At 45.6% G+C, this 15,149-nt stretch overlaps 1 protein-coding gene across 6 annotated transcripts in view; it reads left to right on the forward strand.

Annotated features, from left to right (window-relative positions):
- LOC122563322 (serine/threonine-protein kinase 38) overlaps positions 1–15,149 on the forward strand; it is a 94,313-nt gene that overhangs the window by 67,835 nt on the left and 11,329 nt on the right. For all 6 annotated transcript variants that reach the window (XM_087973754.1, XM_087973755.1, XM_043717054.2 and 3 more), the window contains exons 3-9: positions 914–965; positions 2,896–3,018; positions 3,751–3,834; positions 6,245–6,368; positions 9,166–9,320; positions 11,918–12,020; positions 14,887–14,948. In XM_087973754.1, coding sequence (XP_087829880.1) covers positions 914–965; positions 2,896–3,018; positions 3,751–3,834; positions 6,245–6,368; positions 9,166–9,320; positions 11,918–12,020; positions 14,887–14,948 — 703 coding nt within the window. The remainder of the gene's footprint in view (positions 1–913; positions 966–2,895; positions 3,019–3,750; positions 3,835–6,244; positions 6,369–9,165; positions 9,321–11,917; positions 12,021–14,886; positions 14,949–15,149) is intronic.

The raw sequence follows: 15,149 nt of genomic DNA on the forward strand, positions 1-15,149 counted from the left end.
GGTTTGGAGGGATATGGGCTGGGTGCTGGCAGGTGGGTCTAGATTGGGTTGGGATAGCTGGTCGGCATGGATGGGTTGGACCGAAGGGTCTGTTTCCGTGCTGTACATCTCTATGACTCTACGACTCTATTATAGATAGGAGGGAAACTATTGACTCCAATGAAAGTTGTTCATCGGTTCAGTTACCGGGGCCCCCAGAAACCCTTGGGGCTCCCCGACTCACAGTTTCCAGTCTGTGCTCCCTTCAAATCTGCCAGGGCCCCTAAGGGGGCCTTATGGCCCCCATTGAGAAGGGCTGACTTAGACCTTTTGGAGTGGAGCAGATGTGTGACTTGGAAAGGAACTTCTCCTGTAGTTCCATAAACTGCCTGCCCTTGCCATTCTAGCTTAGATCATGGGTTTGGAAGGTGCTGTTAAAGAAGCTTTGGCAAGTTCCTGCAGGGCTTCTTGTCCATGGTGCACACTGCTGTTGGAGGGATACATGTTTAAGCTGATCCTATGGGTGCTGCCCTGAATAGCATAGATCTGCTCGAGTGTTTTACTAATCACGAAGTTTAAATGCTGCATAATCTCTGACCTTGAATCTGATTACGGAATGATACTGATGCATGAAGAAACATTCTACATGGGAAATGGAAAGGCAGACAGTGGCTTCCTTGTGTGCTAAATCTCATACATAACCATTGATACAGTGCAGCCAATGTTAGTGCTATCTCGCCAGAAATTTACACTGCCCATAAAGGAGTAATTAGAATGTAACCACAAAGTGATTTTCAATTTGATTGCTTTGAATATTTCATACTTTCTCTCTGCCCTACCCCTGGCTACCTTTTCCTGTGCCATTCTGGAAATGCTGCCAATATACTGAATGTTGAGTTTCATTTACCTGGAGACTTTCTGTTTCTTCCTTTAGGCAGAGGAAGTTGGAAAAAGTAATGGAAGAAGAAGGTCTTGGAGATGATGAGGTAATTGTGTTTAAGTTGCCTCTTCTCATCTTTGTCTGAGAGCACTCAGATGAAATGAAGACCCCTGTGGTCCTGATGTTCTTTCACGAGAAATCTGATTAGTTGTTGCATAAAGGCTGGTCGGGCTTATGTGACAAATAAAAATCTATTTCTGTTGTACTATTCACAATGTAATTGACAGTCAAGAGCATTTAACAGTGACTGCAGTACTTCAATGTAATCATTCGTGTCATGTAAGAAATGTGGCAGCCAATTTGCATATAATAATCTTCCCACAAAGAGAAGTGTGACTATGTCCAGGTGGTTTCTCTGCGATATTAAGGAAAGTATTTACCAAGAGAGGAGAGGGGGAAAGCTGCTGCCTACCCTCACCCCTACCCCATGAAAGAGTGTCATGGGGTTCAACTCAGTTTAACATCTCACCCAAAAGATGGCTGTTGTACCAATGTAATGCCAGAAGTAGTGGGCTCAAGATTGTGCTGTACGCTTTGCAGTAGGATATGACTCTGACAGTGCTATTGGCTGAGCCATGTTACTGAGAGATTCAGCATATTTCTTGCTTGCTAAACAATGTGATTATAAAATTGTAATAGATTTGTATTCACTTATCAGATTTCCTTTTTCCAACTATTTTGTATAGAGAAACAACCCTGAGCAGAAACCTTTCTGTTCAGTTGTGACACTGATGTGACACTCTGTTCACACAGGGCCTGGTGGGCTTATCATTGAAACTTGACTGGGATTCCAGCTGTGGCTAGGGCAGGTGGTTGACTCTGGCTGATTGTGACCTGGTTTGTAAATGGTACTAGATTAACGTTGTTACGGATATCACTGAGTTTTTCAGACCCATGAGCCTTTTCTGTCATTTTAGTCAGATTGCAGCTGATCTCAACATCCGTCCTTCCCTTGTCATGGTGATCTAATGTGGTTGCTTAAAATAACAAAGAGATTTGATTGTATAGATTTCTATAGATGCAGTGACCCGTGTTTCAGACTGTGTGGGGCCCTGTTTGTGCTGCATTTCTTCACTAGGGTCTATGATCCAATGTGCTTAGCATTGACTGACTGGTAGAGATGAGGCCCTGATGACCGTCTACTGACCTTTTCTTGTAATCAATTTTACTCTTTCGATCACTTCAACTTGTGAATGACTGAGAACTCTCTCCACAGGTCTTCATTAACTTTTGGGATGAGCTATTATTGATGAGGAGAAAGTGAGGTCTGCAGATGCTGGAGATCAGAGCTGAAAATGTGTTGCTGGAAAAGCGCAGCAGGTCAGGCAGCATCCAGAGAACAGGAGAATCGACTTATGCCCGAAACGTCGATTCTCCTGTTCCCTGGATGCTGCCTGACCTGCTGCGCTTTTCCAGCAACACATTTTCAGCTATTATTGATGAGGGCAATGTTTAGAGTCAGAGTCATAGAGATGTACCCCATGAAAATCAGACCCTTTTGGTCCAACTCTTTCATGCCAACTAGAAATCCTAAATGAGTCTAGTCCCATTTGGACCGTATCCCTCTAAACCCTTCCTATTTGTGTACCCATGCAGGTGCCTTTAAATTATTGCTGATCACTAGTTGCTGTCTCGAGGTCAGTAGTGAGCCGCTTCCTTCGACTGCTCAAGTCATGTGGAAAAGTTTCTCCCACAGTCCTGTTGGGCGGGAGTTAATTTTGACTTCATGCTGATGGAAGCGCAGGTGACTTTTTTTTTAGGGCAGGATGGAGTGAGACTTGGAGGGAAATCTGGAGGTTGTGCTAATCTAATATGCCTGCGGCCCTTGTTCTACATGATAGAAGTTGCTTGTTTAGGAAGAGCACTTTCAGATTCCTGATTGATTGTTTCTTCAGATTGCTGTATTAGTAACAGTGTAGGACATCAAGGAGTTTCTCTGTGCGTGGCATTGACTGAGTGTTTCCTGTTGATTTTAGAAGAAGATGAGAAGATCCCAACACGCCAGGAAGGAGACGGAGTTCTTACGGCTCAAGAGAACCAGACTGGGGCTGGATGATTTTGAATCTCTCAAGGTCATAGGTCGGGGTGCATTTGGAGAGGTAAGGTTAATGAAAGATGAACTTCCCCAATTGGACACTGAGTCAGTCTCCATGTGATACTTTCAGAAGGAGAAAGATCAACACCTTTGTGGAGTGTGAAGCCTTTATTGGGAGGGCATCATTGGGATTCCAATGTCTCCTCTTTAATCTTCAACACATTCTATGGCTAGACATCTGGTAGGTGGTGAGATGGTGTTACTTTGTCACTCTGACAGATAACACTTGCTCAAGTTTGCTGGGTTCTTCAGTTTAAAGGAAGGCTTACCTTTCTGAAGGCTCTTTCACCAAGTCAGAATGTCTCAAAGTGCTTTACACTCCCTGAAGAAATGTTTTACTGTCATCACAGTTGTAATTTAGAAAGCAGTTCTGCCAATTTATACACAGCAAGCTCCCACAAACAGCAAATCAATAGCTAGATAACTTTTTGCAGTAATGCTAGTCGAGGAAGAACTAGCAACTGAGGCTCCTCTGCTTTTTTCAAGGTAGTCCCATGGGCTCTTTGACACCACTATAGAAGGTGGTCGGGGGCTTCATTCAACTTTGCCTTTCAAATATGGCACCTCGCACTCTATAGCACTCCCATAGTACTGCACTGGGCGAGCCAGATTATACACTTGAATCTGAAGTGAGATGTGCACCCAGGCAAGGGTGCGACCTAAAGCTGGTTAAACCAGGGAAATGGCTGTTGGAATAAAATGTGAATGAGTGGGAAGTACTGTTTGCCTTTTACAGGTGCGCCTCGTACAGAAGAAAGACACAGGTCACATCTATGCCATGAAGATTTTGCGCAAATCTGACATGCTGGAAAAGGAGCAGGTGAGCCATGTTTGTTACCTTTCCGATTGGTGTTCCGCTTCATCCCAAACAATAGACAATAGGTGCAGGAGTAGGCCATTCAGCCCTTCGAGCCTGCACCGCCATTCAACATGATCATGGCTGATCATTCCTAATCAGTATCCTGTTCCTGCCTTATCTCCATAACCCTTGATTCCACTATCTTTGAGAGCTCTATCCAACTCTTCCTTAAATGAATCCAGAGACTGGGCCTCCACTGCCCTCTGGGGCAGAGCATTCCACACAGCCACCACTCTCTGGGTGAAGAAGTTTCTCCTCATCTCTGTCCTAAATGGTCTACCCCATATTTTTAAGCTGTGTCCTCTGGTTCAGGACTCACCCATCAGCGGAAACATGTTTCCTGCCTCCAGAGTGTCCAATCCTTTAATAATCTTATACGTCTCAATCAGATCCCCTCTCAGTCTTCTAAACTCAAGGGTATACAAGCTTCAGTCTTTCAGTGTAAGATAGTCCCGCCATTCCAGGAATTGACCTCGTGAACCTACGCTGCACTCCCTCAATAGTCAGAATGTCTTTCCTCAAATTTGGAGACCAGAACTGCACACAGTACTCCAGGTGTGATCTCACCAGGGCCCTGTACAGCTGCAGAAGAACGTCTTTGCTTCTGTACTCAATCCCTCTTGTTATGAAGTCCAGCATGCTATTAGCCTCCTTCACTACCTGCTGTACCTGCATGCTTGCCTTCATTGACTGGTGTACAAGAACACCCAGATCTTTCTGTACTGCCCCTTTACCTAAATTGATTCCATTGAGGTAGTAATCTGCCTTCCTGTTCTTGCCACCAAAGTGGATAACCATACATTTATCCACATTAAACTGCATCTGCCATGCATCTGCCCACTCAACTAACTTGTCCAGGTCACCCTGTAATCTAACATCCTCATCACATTTCACCCTGCCACCCAGCTTTGTATCATCAGCAAATTTGCTAATGTTATTGCTGATACCATCTTCTATATCATTCACATATATTGTAAAAAGCTGCGGTCCCAGCACGGATCCCTGCGGTTCCCCACTGGTCACTGCCTGCCATTCCGAAATGGAGCCGTTTATCACTACCCTTTGTTTCCTATCAGCCAACCAATTTTCAATCCAATCTAGTACTTTGCCCCCAATACCATGCGCAAACCTGGAGGAGCCTGAGACAGGTTCTCCATTCCTCTCTGGAAGTAAAGCCTCGCCTGTTCCTGCTCCATCCCTGGCTGATTGTAAAGGCTGTTTGAGGATTTAGCACTGAACGTGACTGTGTTCAATGTGACTAGATTGGGACGAAGGTGTGGGTCAGTGCTTCCATGTTTGGTAATGTTTCACAAATATCAGCAGGAACTCAAATTCTCTTCTGACCAGGGAGAGCAAGCAGCTTCTTGTTGGAGTGTGCACCACTTGGGGCAGGGGACGGGGTGCAGCGATGAGGGAGGAATTAAGTTTCTATACTGTATCCTCTGGAGCAGTGTCAGCGTGCAGCAGAACACATCTGTGCTCTGTGCTTGCTCACTCCGGTCAGATCTGGATGTGTGTGTGGGCCTCTGAAGTCAAGATGAAATTCACCTGCCTCTGTCTAGGTCACTGTTGTTGGGAACAATGAGATTAAATGAGGCAGTGAATAGGTAACAGGGGATTGGCTGTGCTTCACAAGTCTTTGTATAGCCTGTTGAGGGATGGGAATGGTGTTGGGTTGTGTTCAGGTTGGGGGAGTATAGAGTGGTGGGAGTGTAAACTCTTTTTTTTCGTCCTGATGAGTGGGCTGTCTGAGCCATTCTGCCATTGGTCTTGCTCATCTCCAGCTTGTGCTGTGGCAGGGCAGGAATGGCTCAGTGTGGGTCCTCTGCACACTCTAGTTTATAACCTTCTCTTGCATCCCACTCTTTGTTCTCCTGTTCAATGGTTGATCATAGATTCTGCTGTTTCAGGCAACACACTTTTTGTTTTGTTGACTTTCGGGGAGTGCCATGAGGGAAAGTGGTTTCTTGCAGAACTCTGTTTAATCTTGTGTGTTTTAGTATGTGACTGCAGAGTCCTGTCTCATGCTCCCAAACTCCCCTGTTAATGGCACTGCCAGATAATACAATGGTCAAACATATTGTGTGCTAACTATCTTGCCAGTGCGTTGGAACCAGATGACCTAATGAAGGTGGCATGGTGGCTCAGTGGCTAGCACTGATGCCTCACCAGGTCAGGAACCCAGGTTCGATTCCAGCGTCGAGTGACTATCTGTGTGGAGTTTGCACATTCTCTCCTTGTCTGCGTTAGACATTAGCATTCAGGAGTGGAGCAGCTGGAACACAATGAAGAGTGAAAGGTCCATCATGTGATTCTGTCTGGCAACACCCCACACATTCCCTGATTTGTTTAATGTACCTTTCTGTTTCAGGTGGGCCACATCCGTGCAGAGCGAGACATCCTTGTGGAAGCTGATAGTCAATGGGTGGTGAAAATGTTCTACAGCTTTCAAGACAAACTCAACCTGTACCTGATTATGGAGTTCCTCCCGGGAGGTATGTGCTGGCTCTATGTAATCTCAGGCTTGCTGTATGAGGTGTATTTACTTCAATCTGGTAATGGTTTAGCTGCTTCCAGGGGCAGGAGTAATTGTTGAAGCTCCCCATGTGTTAATTCTGTCATCTCCACCTTGGCTCCAAACTCTAAACTCTCACGGTGGCTCAGTGGTTAGCACTGCAGCCTCACGGGACCTGGGTTCGATTCCAGCCTCGGGCAACTGTCTGTGTGGAGTTTGCACATTCTCCCCGTGTCTGCGTGGGTTTCCTCTGGGTGCTCCAGTTTCCTCCCACTGTCCAAAGGTGTGCAGGTCAGGTGAATTGGCCATGCTAAAATTGCCCATAGTGATAGGTGCATTAGTCGGATGGAAATGGGTCTGGGTGGATTACTCTTCGGAGGGTCGGTGTGGACGTGTTGGACCGAAGGGTCTGTTTCCACACTGTAAGTAATCTAATCTAATCTAACGAAAAGTCTATTGATCTCAGTTTTGAAATTTTCACTTGACCTCTGGCCTCCTCCACTGTTTGGGTGATGTATATGCTTTCCACTCTCCTTTGTGTGGACAGTGAGTTTTTTTCTTTATTCATTCATGGGATGAGGCCATTGTTAAGAGTCAACCACATCGCTGTGAGTCTGGAGTCACATGTAGGCCAGACCAGGTAAGGATGGCAGTTTCCTTCCCTGAAGGACGTTAGTGAACCAGATGGGGTTTTCCACCAATCGACAATGGGTTCATGGTTGTTAGACTCTTTAATTCCAGATTTTTGTTGAATTCAAATTTCACCACCAGCCTTGGCAGGATTCAAACCCGGGTCCCCAGAACATGACTTGGATCTCTGGGTTAACAGTCCAGCAATTATACGGCTAGGCCATCGCCTCTCCCTGCTTTCTGACATCGCCCCTGAAATGGCCACCTCAAACTGGGAGCTTGTATGTCCCTGTACTGGGCTCTCCCACCAGAGGAAATTACTTTTCCAAGTTTTACCCCTTTAATCATCTGAAGCCCCTTAACCAGATCACCTCTTGATCTCCTGTGCTCAGGGCAAATTGAGCAAAGCTGATCCATCCTATTCTTGGAGTTTAAGATTTGTACCCACCTCTAACCAGTTTCATTTTACACTGAATGAGCAGCACATACAGGGAATACATTTTTCATTTGCTGACCTAGGAAGCATTATCAGTATGTGACCTCTTCTTTCAGAACATCTTGGGTTTATATTATTTAAGGTGACTTGAAGTGGGAGGGTCAGGTGGGCCGTTTGCTAAAGAAAACTGAACAAACTGATGACAATTCAGATTCCTTATCCTATTTAGGCTCCATCTGTGACCTGTTGTCAATCTACCCTGGCTACATCTGGCCCTAGGTCTCTGTGTGGCACTGACTCCTGACTCCCCACACACCACCTGCCCAGATGGAATGAGCACAGAGTTGATATTGATCTGAGGCCTCAGTTGTATGAGTTCAATATCAGAAAGTCTGTCCACAAACCGAGTTAACATCGCCACTTTTCCTCGTGTGAGGAAAAGGCCTTGTGCCATTCACTCAATTTCATGGCTCATCATCACCAGAGCAATCAAACCAGCTTTGAGATTCAACTCCATTCATCCCCACAAGATGTAGATGGGTGGGTGGCCTATTGTTTACATGGCTTAGGACCTTGCTGAGATATCTAGGTGATGAAATCTCTATGTAATTAAATGCCTGTAATGTAGATTTGAATGTTATTGCCATGTGTACTCGAGTCTCTGAGTTCAGTGAAAAGTATACACAGTCCCATCCTCCAGTGCCATCTTAGAATACGAAAGATAGGCTAAAAAACAGAAGTAGAAATAAAAGCAACAGCCGAAAGAAAAGGAAACGACCAGATCATTCCCCTGCCTCTGCTACGAGTCCTTGCCACCAGAAAAACGCAGCCCACTCCCCGTTCTGTAAATACTCTCATACCCCCCAGGCTCCACATACTGCTGCAGCTGGGATGCTATTGCCTCTGCCGTCAGGTACCCGGGACCAGCCATGACCTGGAACCACGCTGCCACCATGTCACCATTCTTTGGCACCACCTGGCCTCTGCTAACATTATCACGGTCATGAGTCTGTGTGCCTCTTTGGTCTGCCAGTGTAGGGTTGATGTGTGGCTCTGAGATTTTGATACAATTTTATTTCATTCATTAAATTTCATTAATATCCTATCCACAACTTCTGTTGCTGTCTACTGAAATTGTCTCTTTGTTGCTATATGATTTTTCCCACGTTTTTATATTTTTAATTTACCTAGGTCAGTTTGATGTCAGTCACACTGCAATTTGGCCCTTGGGCTGCGACAGTGTTTCTTGTTAGAAATAACATTATTATTATCGTGTCTCTGAGCACAATTCTCTTTTGCTCGTACTGACTTACATGTTGCATCTGCTGTGTGCATTTCCCATACCTGATGGTATAGACCTGGCTCCTTTCCGGGAGGGTCAAGCTGTGGATCACAGTTATTTAGAATCTGCTACAGACACCTAGTGGGTAAATGATGCTTCATATCTGGACACAGAGTGAGTAAATGATGGGGAAATAAATAGAAACACTATAAGCAGGTGTCCACTTACTCCCAAGTGGGTTGTCTTCCTGCACTAGCCTACTGTACTCTGAGATATGCCCTTTCCCATTTTCACTGTAGAGTTTCTGGCTTGATGTAGGTGGGCGCTGTCCAAGTGGTTGACCAGTTACCTGACCCTTTCTGTGATCCCTGGGCTCCAATGGGTTGTTGAATGAACTGCTGAGATGTGATGGACTGTCTCTGTCCACAGGGGATATGATGACGCTGCTGATGAAGAAGGACACACTGAGTGAAGAGGAAACTCAGTTCTACATAGCAGAGACAGTACTGGCCATCGACTCCATCCACCAGATGGGCTTCATCCACAGGGACATCAAACCAGACAATCTCCTGCTGGACAGCAAGGTACCGAATAGAGCTCCTGGGTTTTACTGAATGATGAATTCTAGTCTGTAAGGTGTTTTTTTTTTTTTGTTTACATCCGTTCACAAATTGCATCTATTGAACTGACTCCAGATAGTTCTCCTTTTAATTGCGTTCTTGTGTGACGCTGTGTTATAGAAAATCATGTAAAGAGAAAAATTAGGGGTGAACCACCAAAACTACCAGTAAAAATTGAAACAAAAGTAGTAGTTAGCCTAACACAAAACGATAGCACAGTCTAAGTAAATTTTGACCTGTTGTATGGTACTCAGCTGATTACTCATGATTGGCAACTGTACCTGCTGGCTGCACTACATACTAGCCAGTCTTCTGATCCCATCCAGTGAAAACACTGCACAAGTAAGATCCCAGAATGAATGACTGATCAAGGGCTGAATCTTATTTTTTCTTTCGCTTAAGTGTCAGTTTTGTCAAGTTTTTCAGAGGGTTTCACATCATGATGTTTGGGCACATCTGTCACTTTATTTTGCAAAGCCCACCTGGCTTATTGCCTGCGTCACTTTTCAGTGCCACCTCACACATTCTAGCCCCATCATACCATGTGCCATTTGCAAAGCAACTCACCACTTCCTGGAACTCCCAGAATTGACCAACACCCATGGTGCACCACCATCTGTAAGAAGATGGTGGTGCGGAACGGTGGCACAGTGGTTAGCACTGCTGCATCGCAGCGCCAGAGACCCGGGTTCAATTCCCGACTCAAGCGACTGACTGTGTGGAGTTTGCACGTTCTCCCCGTGTCTGCGTGGGTTTCCTCCAGGTGCTCCGGTTTCCTCCCACAGTCCAAAGATGTGCAGGTTAGGTGAATTGGCCATACTAAATTGCCCGTAGTGTTAGGTAAGGGGTAAATGTAGGGGTATGGGTGGGTTTCGCTTCGGCGGGTCGGTGTGGACTTGTTGGGCCGAAGGGCCTGTTTCCACACTGTAATCTAATCTAAAATCTAATCTAATCTAATCTAATCTAAAAAAAAAGATATTGTGCACTCAGACAAGAGCTGTCAGTCCAGAGCTGCCCTGCACGGTTCCTGCTGTTTTCTGCCAAGTCCAGGGCCAATGGAAAATCGATGCCTGTCTTTGTGGGCAGGGACATTGACATGGAGATGCTGCTGGTGGGGAGGGGTGATGCAGAGGCAGGATGTCCTTTTTTTCCCAGACCCAACAGAGGACGCCATTCTACTGGAACCTCGCCAACCTGGACTAGGGTTACCATCCAGGCCAGTTCAGTCTCAACCACCTGAAGGAATGTACAGAGTGTAGGAAGAAGATCGATGCCCTTCTCCACTCGGCAGTGAAAATGCCACCATCTTTTCCTTGCTATCTCTCACTCACTGTATCCTCTCTGCTACTGTACCCATCATTTCCTGCAACATCTTTCCCACTCACTCTCATCCTCGCTAGCATCTGACCCTGACTAACCCTGAATCTCTTCTGCACAGCCCACTCACTGCCTCAGGACATCGCCATGCATGCAGCAAAGGTAATGCTGTGCTACCCACCTTTCTCACTCCCACCTGCTATGTGCAGAGTTTCCTGGGTCTGACCACCCTGAGCAGCTGACTGGCCATGTCCACACCCCTGTACTGGTATTTTTGTTGCAATTGGTTACGATAGTGATTAATTGCTGAAACAGATTCACATGAGTCTGCAGATATTCTTTAACTCTAAACATATTTTTAAACAAAAGAGGGGAAGCAAAGCTCTTAATACAAACAACAAAGTCAAGTTTTAAACTGCTCCTCAACACTGTCCTTTTACTGTTAGTCAGTTCCAGTGAAATTTCACTCTCATCTCAACTCCTTAGGTTTAGAAATTAACAGATTGCTCCCAGCTTCTTGTCCTCTGGTCGTAGAGACATTTCAAGTCCACTAGCACAAACCTTTCACAATACCTTTCACAAAGCTCTTCATGAGAAAGCATATGAGCTGACTGATCATGTGATGCCGACACGGAGTCCAATCATCCACAAACCGCAACACCTAGTGCCGGGGATGAGAATCATGTAACAGTCGATGGGAGTTCGCTTTATTAAAAAGAAAGTACGGCAATTCACAAATAGCGTTTAATAAACGTGTGTTATAGGAGAACTACCTGTATTGGAGTTTGGCAGTGTGATGGTTGCAGAAAATCTGGTTTGAAGGATTGTACCTTCTCAAATCTACAACTATAGTCTCAGGGAACTTATGAGTTTGTTTTCCCTCATCTGACTGCAGTCTTTGTTCAGTTTGGCACTCCATCCTTTCTGACGTGCTGCAGTAGCTGTACAAAATCTCATCATACTCTCAGCCTGTGGGAGCTGGGACTTGTCTGTAACAATGTAGCAGTGTAGGGATGGGGTGTTGGTCATTCAGCCCCTCCAGCTTTCTCCTGCAATCAGTAAGGCAATGGCAGATCTGATTGTTGCCTCCTCTTCTCCCTTCCCTGTCTGTGCTCCATAACCTTTGACTCTTTGTCAATCAAAAATCTACCCGACTTAGCCATGAAAAAAATGTAAAGCCTCCTGTACCTTTTGGGGAAAAGATTTCTGCACTTGGATGACTGAGTTTACCTTGTATTTTCTAGGGTCACGTTAAACTGTCGGACTTTGGCTTGTGCACGGGACTGAAGAAGGCTCATAGAACAGAATTCTACCGCAACCTCAGTCACAGTTTGCCCAGCGATTTCAGTAAGTAGCTGGTTTGGTTAACAGGTTAATGTATGGAATCTGTGTGGTTAACAGGTTAACGTATGAAATCAGTGTGATTGATAGGTTAACGGATGGAATCAGTGTGGTTAACAGGTTAAACTATGGAATTGACCACCTGGATCGTTACATTTTCCCTAGTATGGCTTGAATGCCATTTCATTCCTTCAGCCCTATTTAGCTGGAGATTTACAAAGGCAGTACCCTGTATTGGGCATCAGAGGACACTGACTGCATCCATCTTACTGTGGCCTTTTCATTCACTCATGGGATGTGTGTGTCGCTGACTGACCAGCACTTATTGCCTGTCCCCAGCTGCCATTGAACTGAGTGGCTTGCTCGTGCCATTTCAGAGAGAAGTTGAGAGTCGGTCACGTTGCTGAGAGTATGGAGGCACATGTAGGCCAGACCAGGTGAGGATGGCAGATTTCCTTCCCCTGATGAATGTCCGCAATTGTGGATTTTTGTGGAATGGAAGAGATGCAAAAACGTGGTGACACCCCCTTTTCGTGCACTGGGTCCTGTTGGATGGACCCTTCTTACAGTTGGGAATTTACTGATGCACATCTTCAGTGTAAATCCTCACTAAACAGGAGAGATGTTATAAAGTTACAGCCCGAGCAGACATTTATATTTGGCTGTTCATTAAGATCATGGCTGATCTGTTTATACACTGAATTCTACATTCTGATGATAACCCTTGATTCCCCTGCTAATCTATCTCTGTCTTAAAAGTGTTCAATAATCTTGCTTCTGCCACCTTCTGAGGTAGAGTGTTCCACAGTTGCACCACCCTCTGAGTGAAAACAGATATTCTTCATCCCTGCCCTAACAGGGAGACTCCTAATTTTCAAACGGTGACCCCTCGCCCACAAAGGGAAACCTCCTATCCACCTGTCAAGACCATTCAGGATCAGGTAAACTTAAATCAAATTCCCACCCACTGTTCTAAGCTCAGGTGAACACAAACCCAGCCCGACCAAGTTCTCCTCATAAGATAGCACAGTCATTCCAGGTGTCTGCCTAGTGAACCACCTCTGGGCCATCTCCAACACATTTACACCATTCCTGAAATAAGGAAGCCAACACTGCGCACAGTATTAGATTTGTGGCCTCAGCAATGCTGTTTACAACTCGAACGCAACATCCTTCCTTTTACGTTCAATTCTTCTTGTAATAGTGGATAGCCTTCTTAATCATTTGATGTACTAACTTTGTGACTCATGCACTAGAATCCCTTCGGCCCTCTGCACTTCAGAATTCTGCAGTCATTCTCCATTTAAACAATACTCAACATTGTTATTCTTGGTTGTTGGAGTGTGAAAGCTTTGACGTAGAGTGATTGTGGTAGAGACCACTGCAAATTTGAAGTGAAAACTGGATGAATACTTGCCGTGTAACTAGTTCCATGACGGTGAACAAGGAGTGTACTTTCGGTGAAGGATTGGCGATCAGGATTAACACCCAAGGTGGAGTTTTGCAAAAAGGCCGTTATTTGAATTGTGGTATGGAACAGTGTGGCTACCGGAGAGGGATGTTAGCTGCTTTTGCGGAACTTTGTGTTTGAGGAGGAAGGTGGGTAGGGTTATGCAAAAGAGAAAATAGTTAAGGATTTGTTTTTCTCCCATTGCCCCTCCTGGGATTCTCAGTGGCCATGGCTTTGCAGGTGTCAGCAAATACTCCAGGAGCTATTCATTGCATTATGGGCTAATCTAGCACAGGAGAACATTCTGCCCATCCTCCCTGTGCTGGCTGCTTGGAAGATTGACCGACTAAATCATGCTTCTCATTACTAAACCAAGCTGGATATTGTGATCCGTTTTAGAACCCTGATCCACAGAAAGATAAACTGGCATTGGCAGCAGGCCAGAGAAGGTTCGTCGCAGGTATGAGGGGACTGTCATGTGAGGAGAGGTTGGGCTTGTACTCATTGGAGTTTAGAAGAATGGGAGGTGACCTTATTGAAGCGCATAAGATTTTTAGGTACCTTGACAGTATCGATGGGAGAGTTCAGAAGCAGAGGGCAAAATCTCAATGGGAGGTAGCACATTTCATGCAGCATTCTGAGTGTAGTGAATTTGTGGAATTCTTTATCACAGAGGGGTCTAGAGGATGGGATGTTAGGTCTATGCAAGGCTGATTTAGACAGATTTTTAATCAGTAAAGGGAATCGAGCGTAAGAGGTAAATACAGGGAAGTGGAGTTGAGAATGATCAGATCAGCAATGATCTCACTGAATAATGTTCAGACTCAGCGGCCGATTGGCCTACATTTGCTCCTGTGAATGGTTTATCGGACCTTTTCCCACCTTTTGTACAACAAGAGAAAGGTTGACCCTGGGTGAGTCAGTTGGGGAATGTTGGCAGGCTGAGGGAGCAGAAGCTCTCAGTCTGACCTTTAGCACGCACTCTCTCTCGCTGTCCAGTTTGAATCCCTGGATAGGGAATGAAGAGTATGAACCCTGCCCAATTGTCCCTTTCCCGGATCCCGAGTGCAGCTCCTGGTGCCCATCTAGAACAGAGTTAAACAGGAATAGGGGCTAGCTCCAAGTACTGCACACATCAATCTGGTAATGCTGTACCTTGTGAAATGGTAATGACCCTACCCCTAGTCCAGGAGGCCTGAGTTCAAGTCTCAACACCTCCAGAGGTGTGGAATAACATCCCTGAAAAGGTTGACTCGAAAAGCAGGTTTAATAGGAATGGAAGTCAGGAGCTTGTACTCTGTCTGATATCAGAGCAACATCAGCTTGATGTGCCATGTCTTTAAGCTGTGCTACTGAGGGAGTAAATGCTGCCTTAATGCTTGTGATCAGCTAATGTGTGTTCTAAACTATCCCCTCTCTTAGCTTTCCAGAACATGAACTCAAAGCGAAAAGCAGAAACCTGGAAGAGGAACCGCCGGCAGCTGGTGAGTGCAGGCAGTTGCTTGGGGGACTTGGAGCCTGGGGAAGAGGAGGGGAACGTGACCCCAGACTCGTGCATTACGGTTGAGGGCTGACCCTTCACCCACAGAGTGTACTCCTGACAGGGTGGGTTCAGGCCCTCTTCAGTGGGGTGGAAAAGAGAGTCCCAAGTCATGCTGTCACATCGGATTAAAACATCCGGGATT

Source organism: Chiloscyllium plagiosum, unplaced genomic scaffold, assembly GCF_037043375.1.
Source record: "Chiloscyllium plagiosum isolate Xiang-an unplaced genomic scaffold, Cpla_swu_hap1 HiC_scaffold_26, whole genome shotgun sequence".
Taxonomy (NCBI): domain Eukaryota; kingdom Metazoa; phylum Chordata; class Chondrichthyes; order Orectolobiformes; family Hemiscylliidae; genus Chiloscyllium; species Chiloscyllium plagiosum.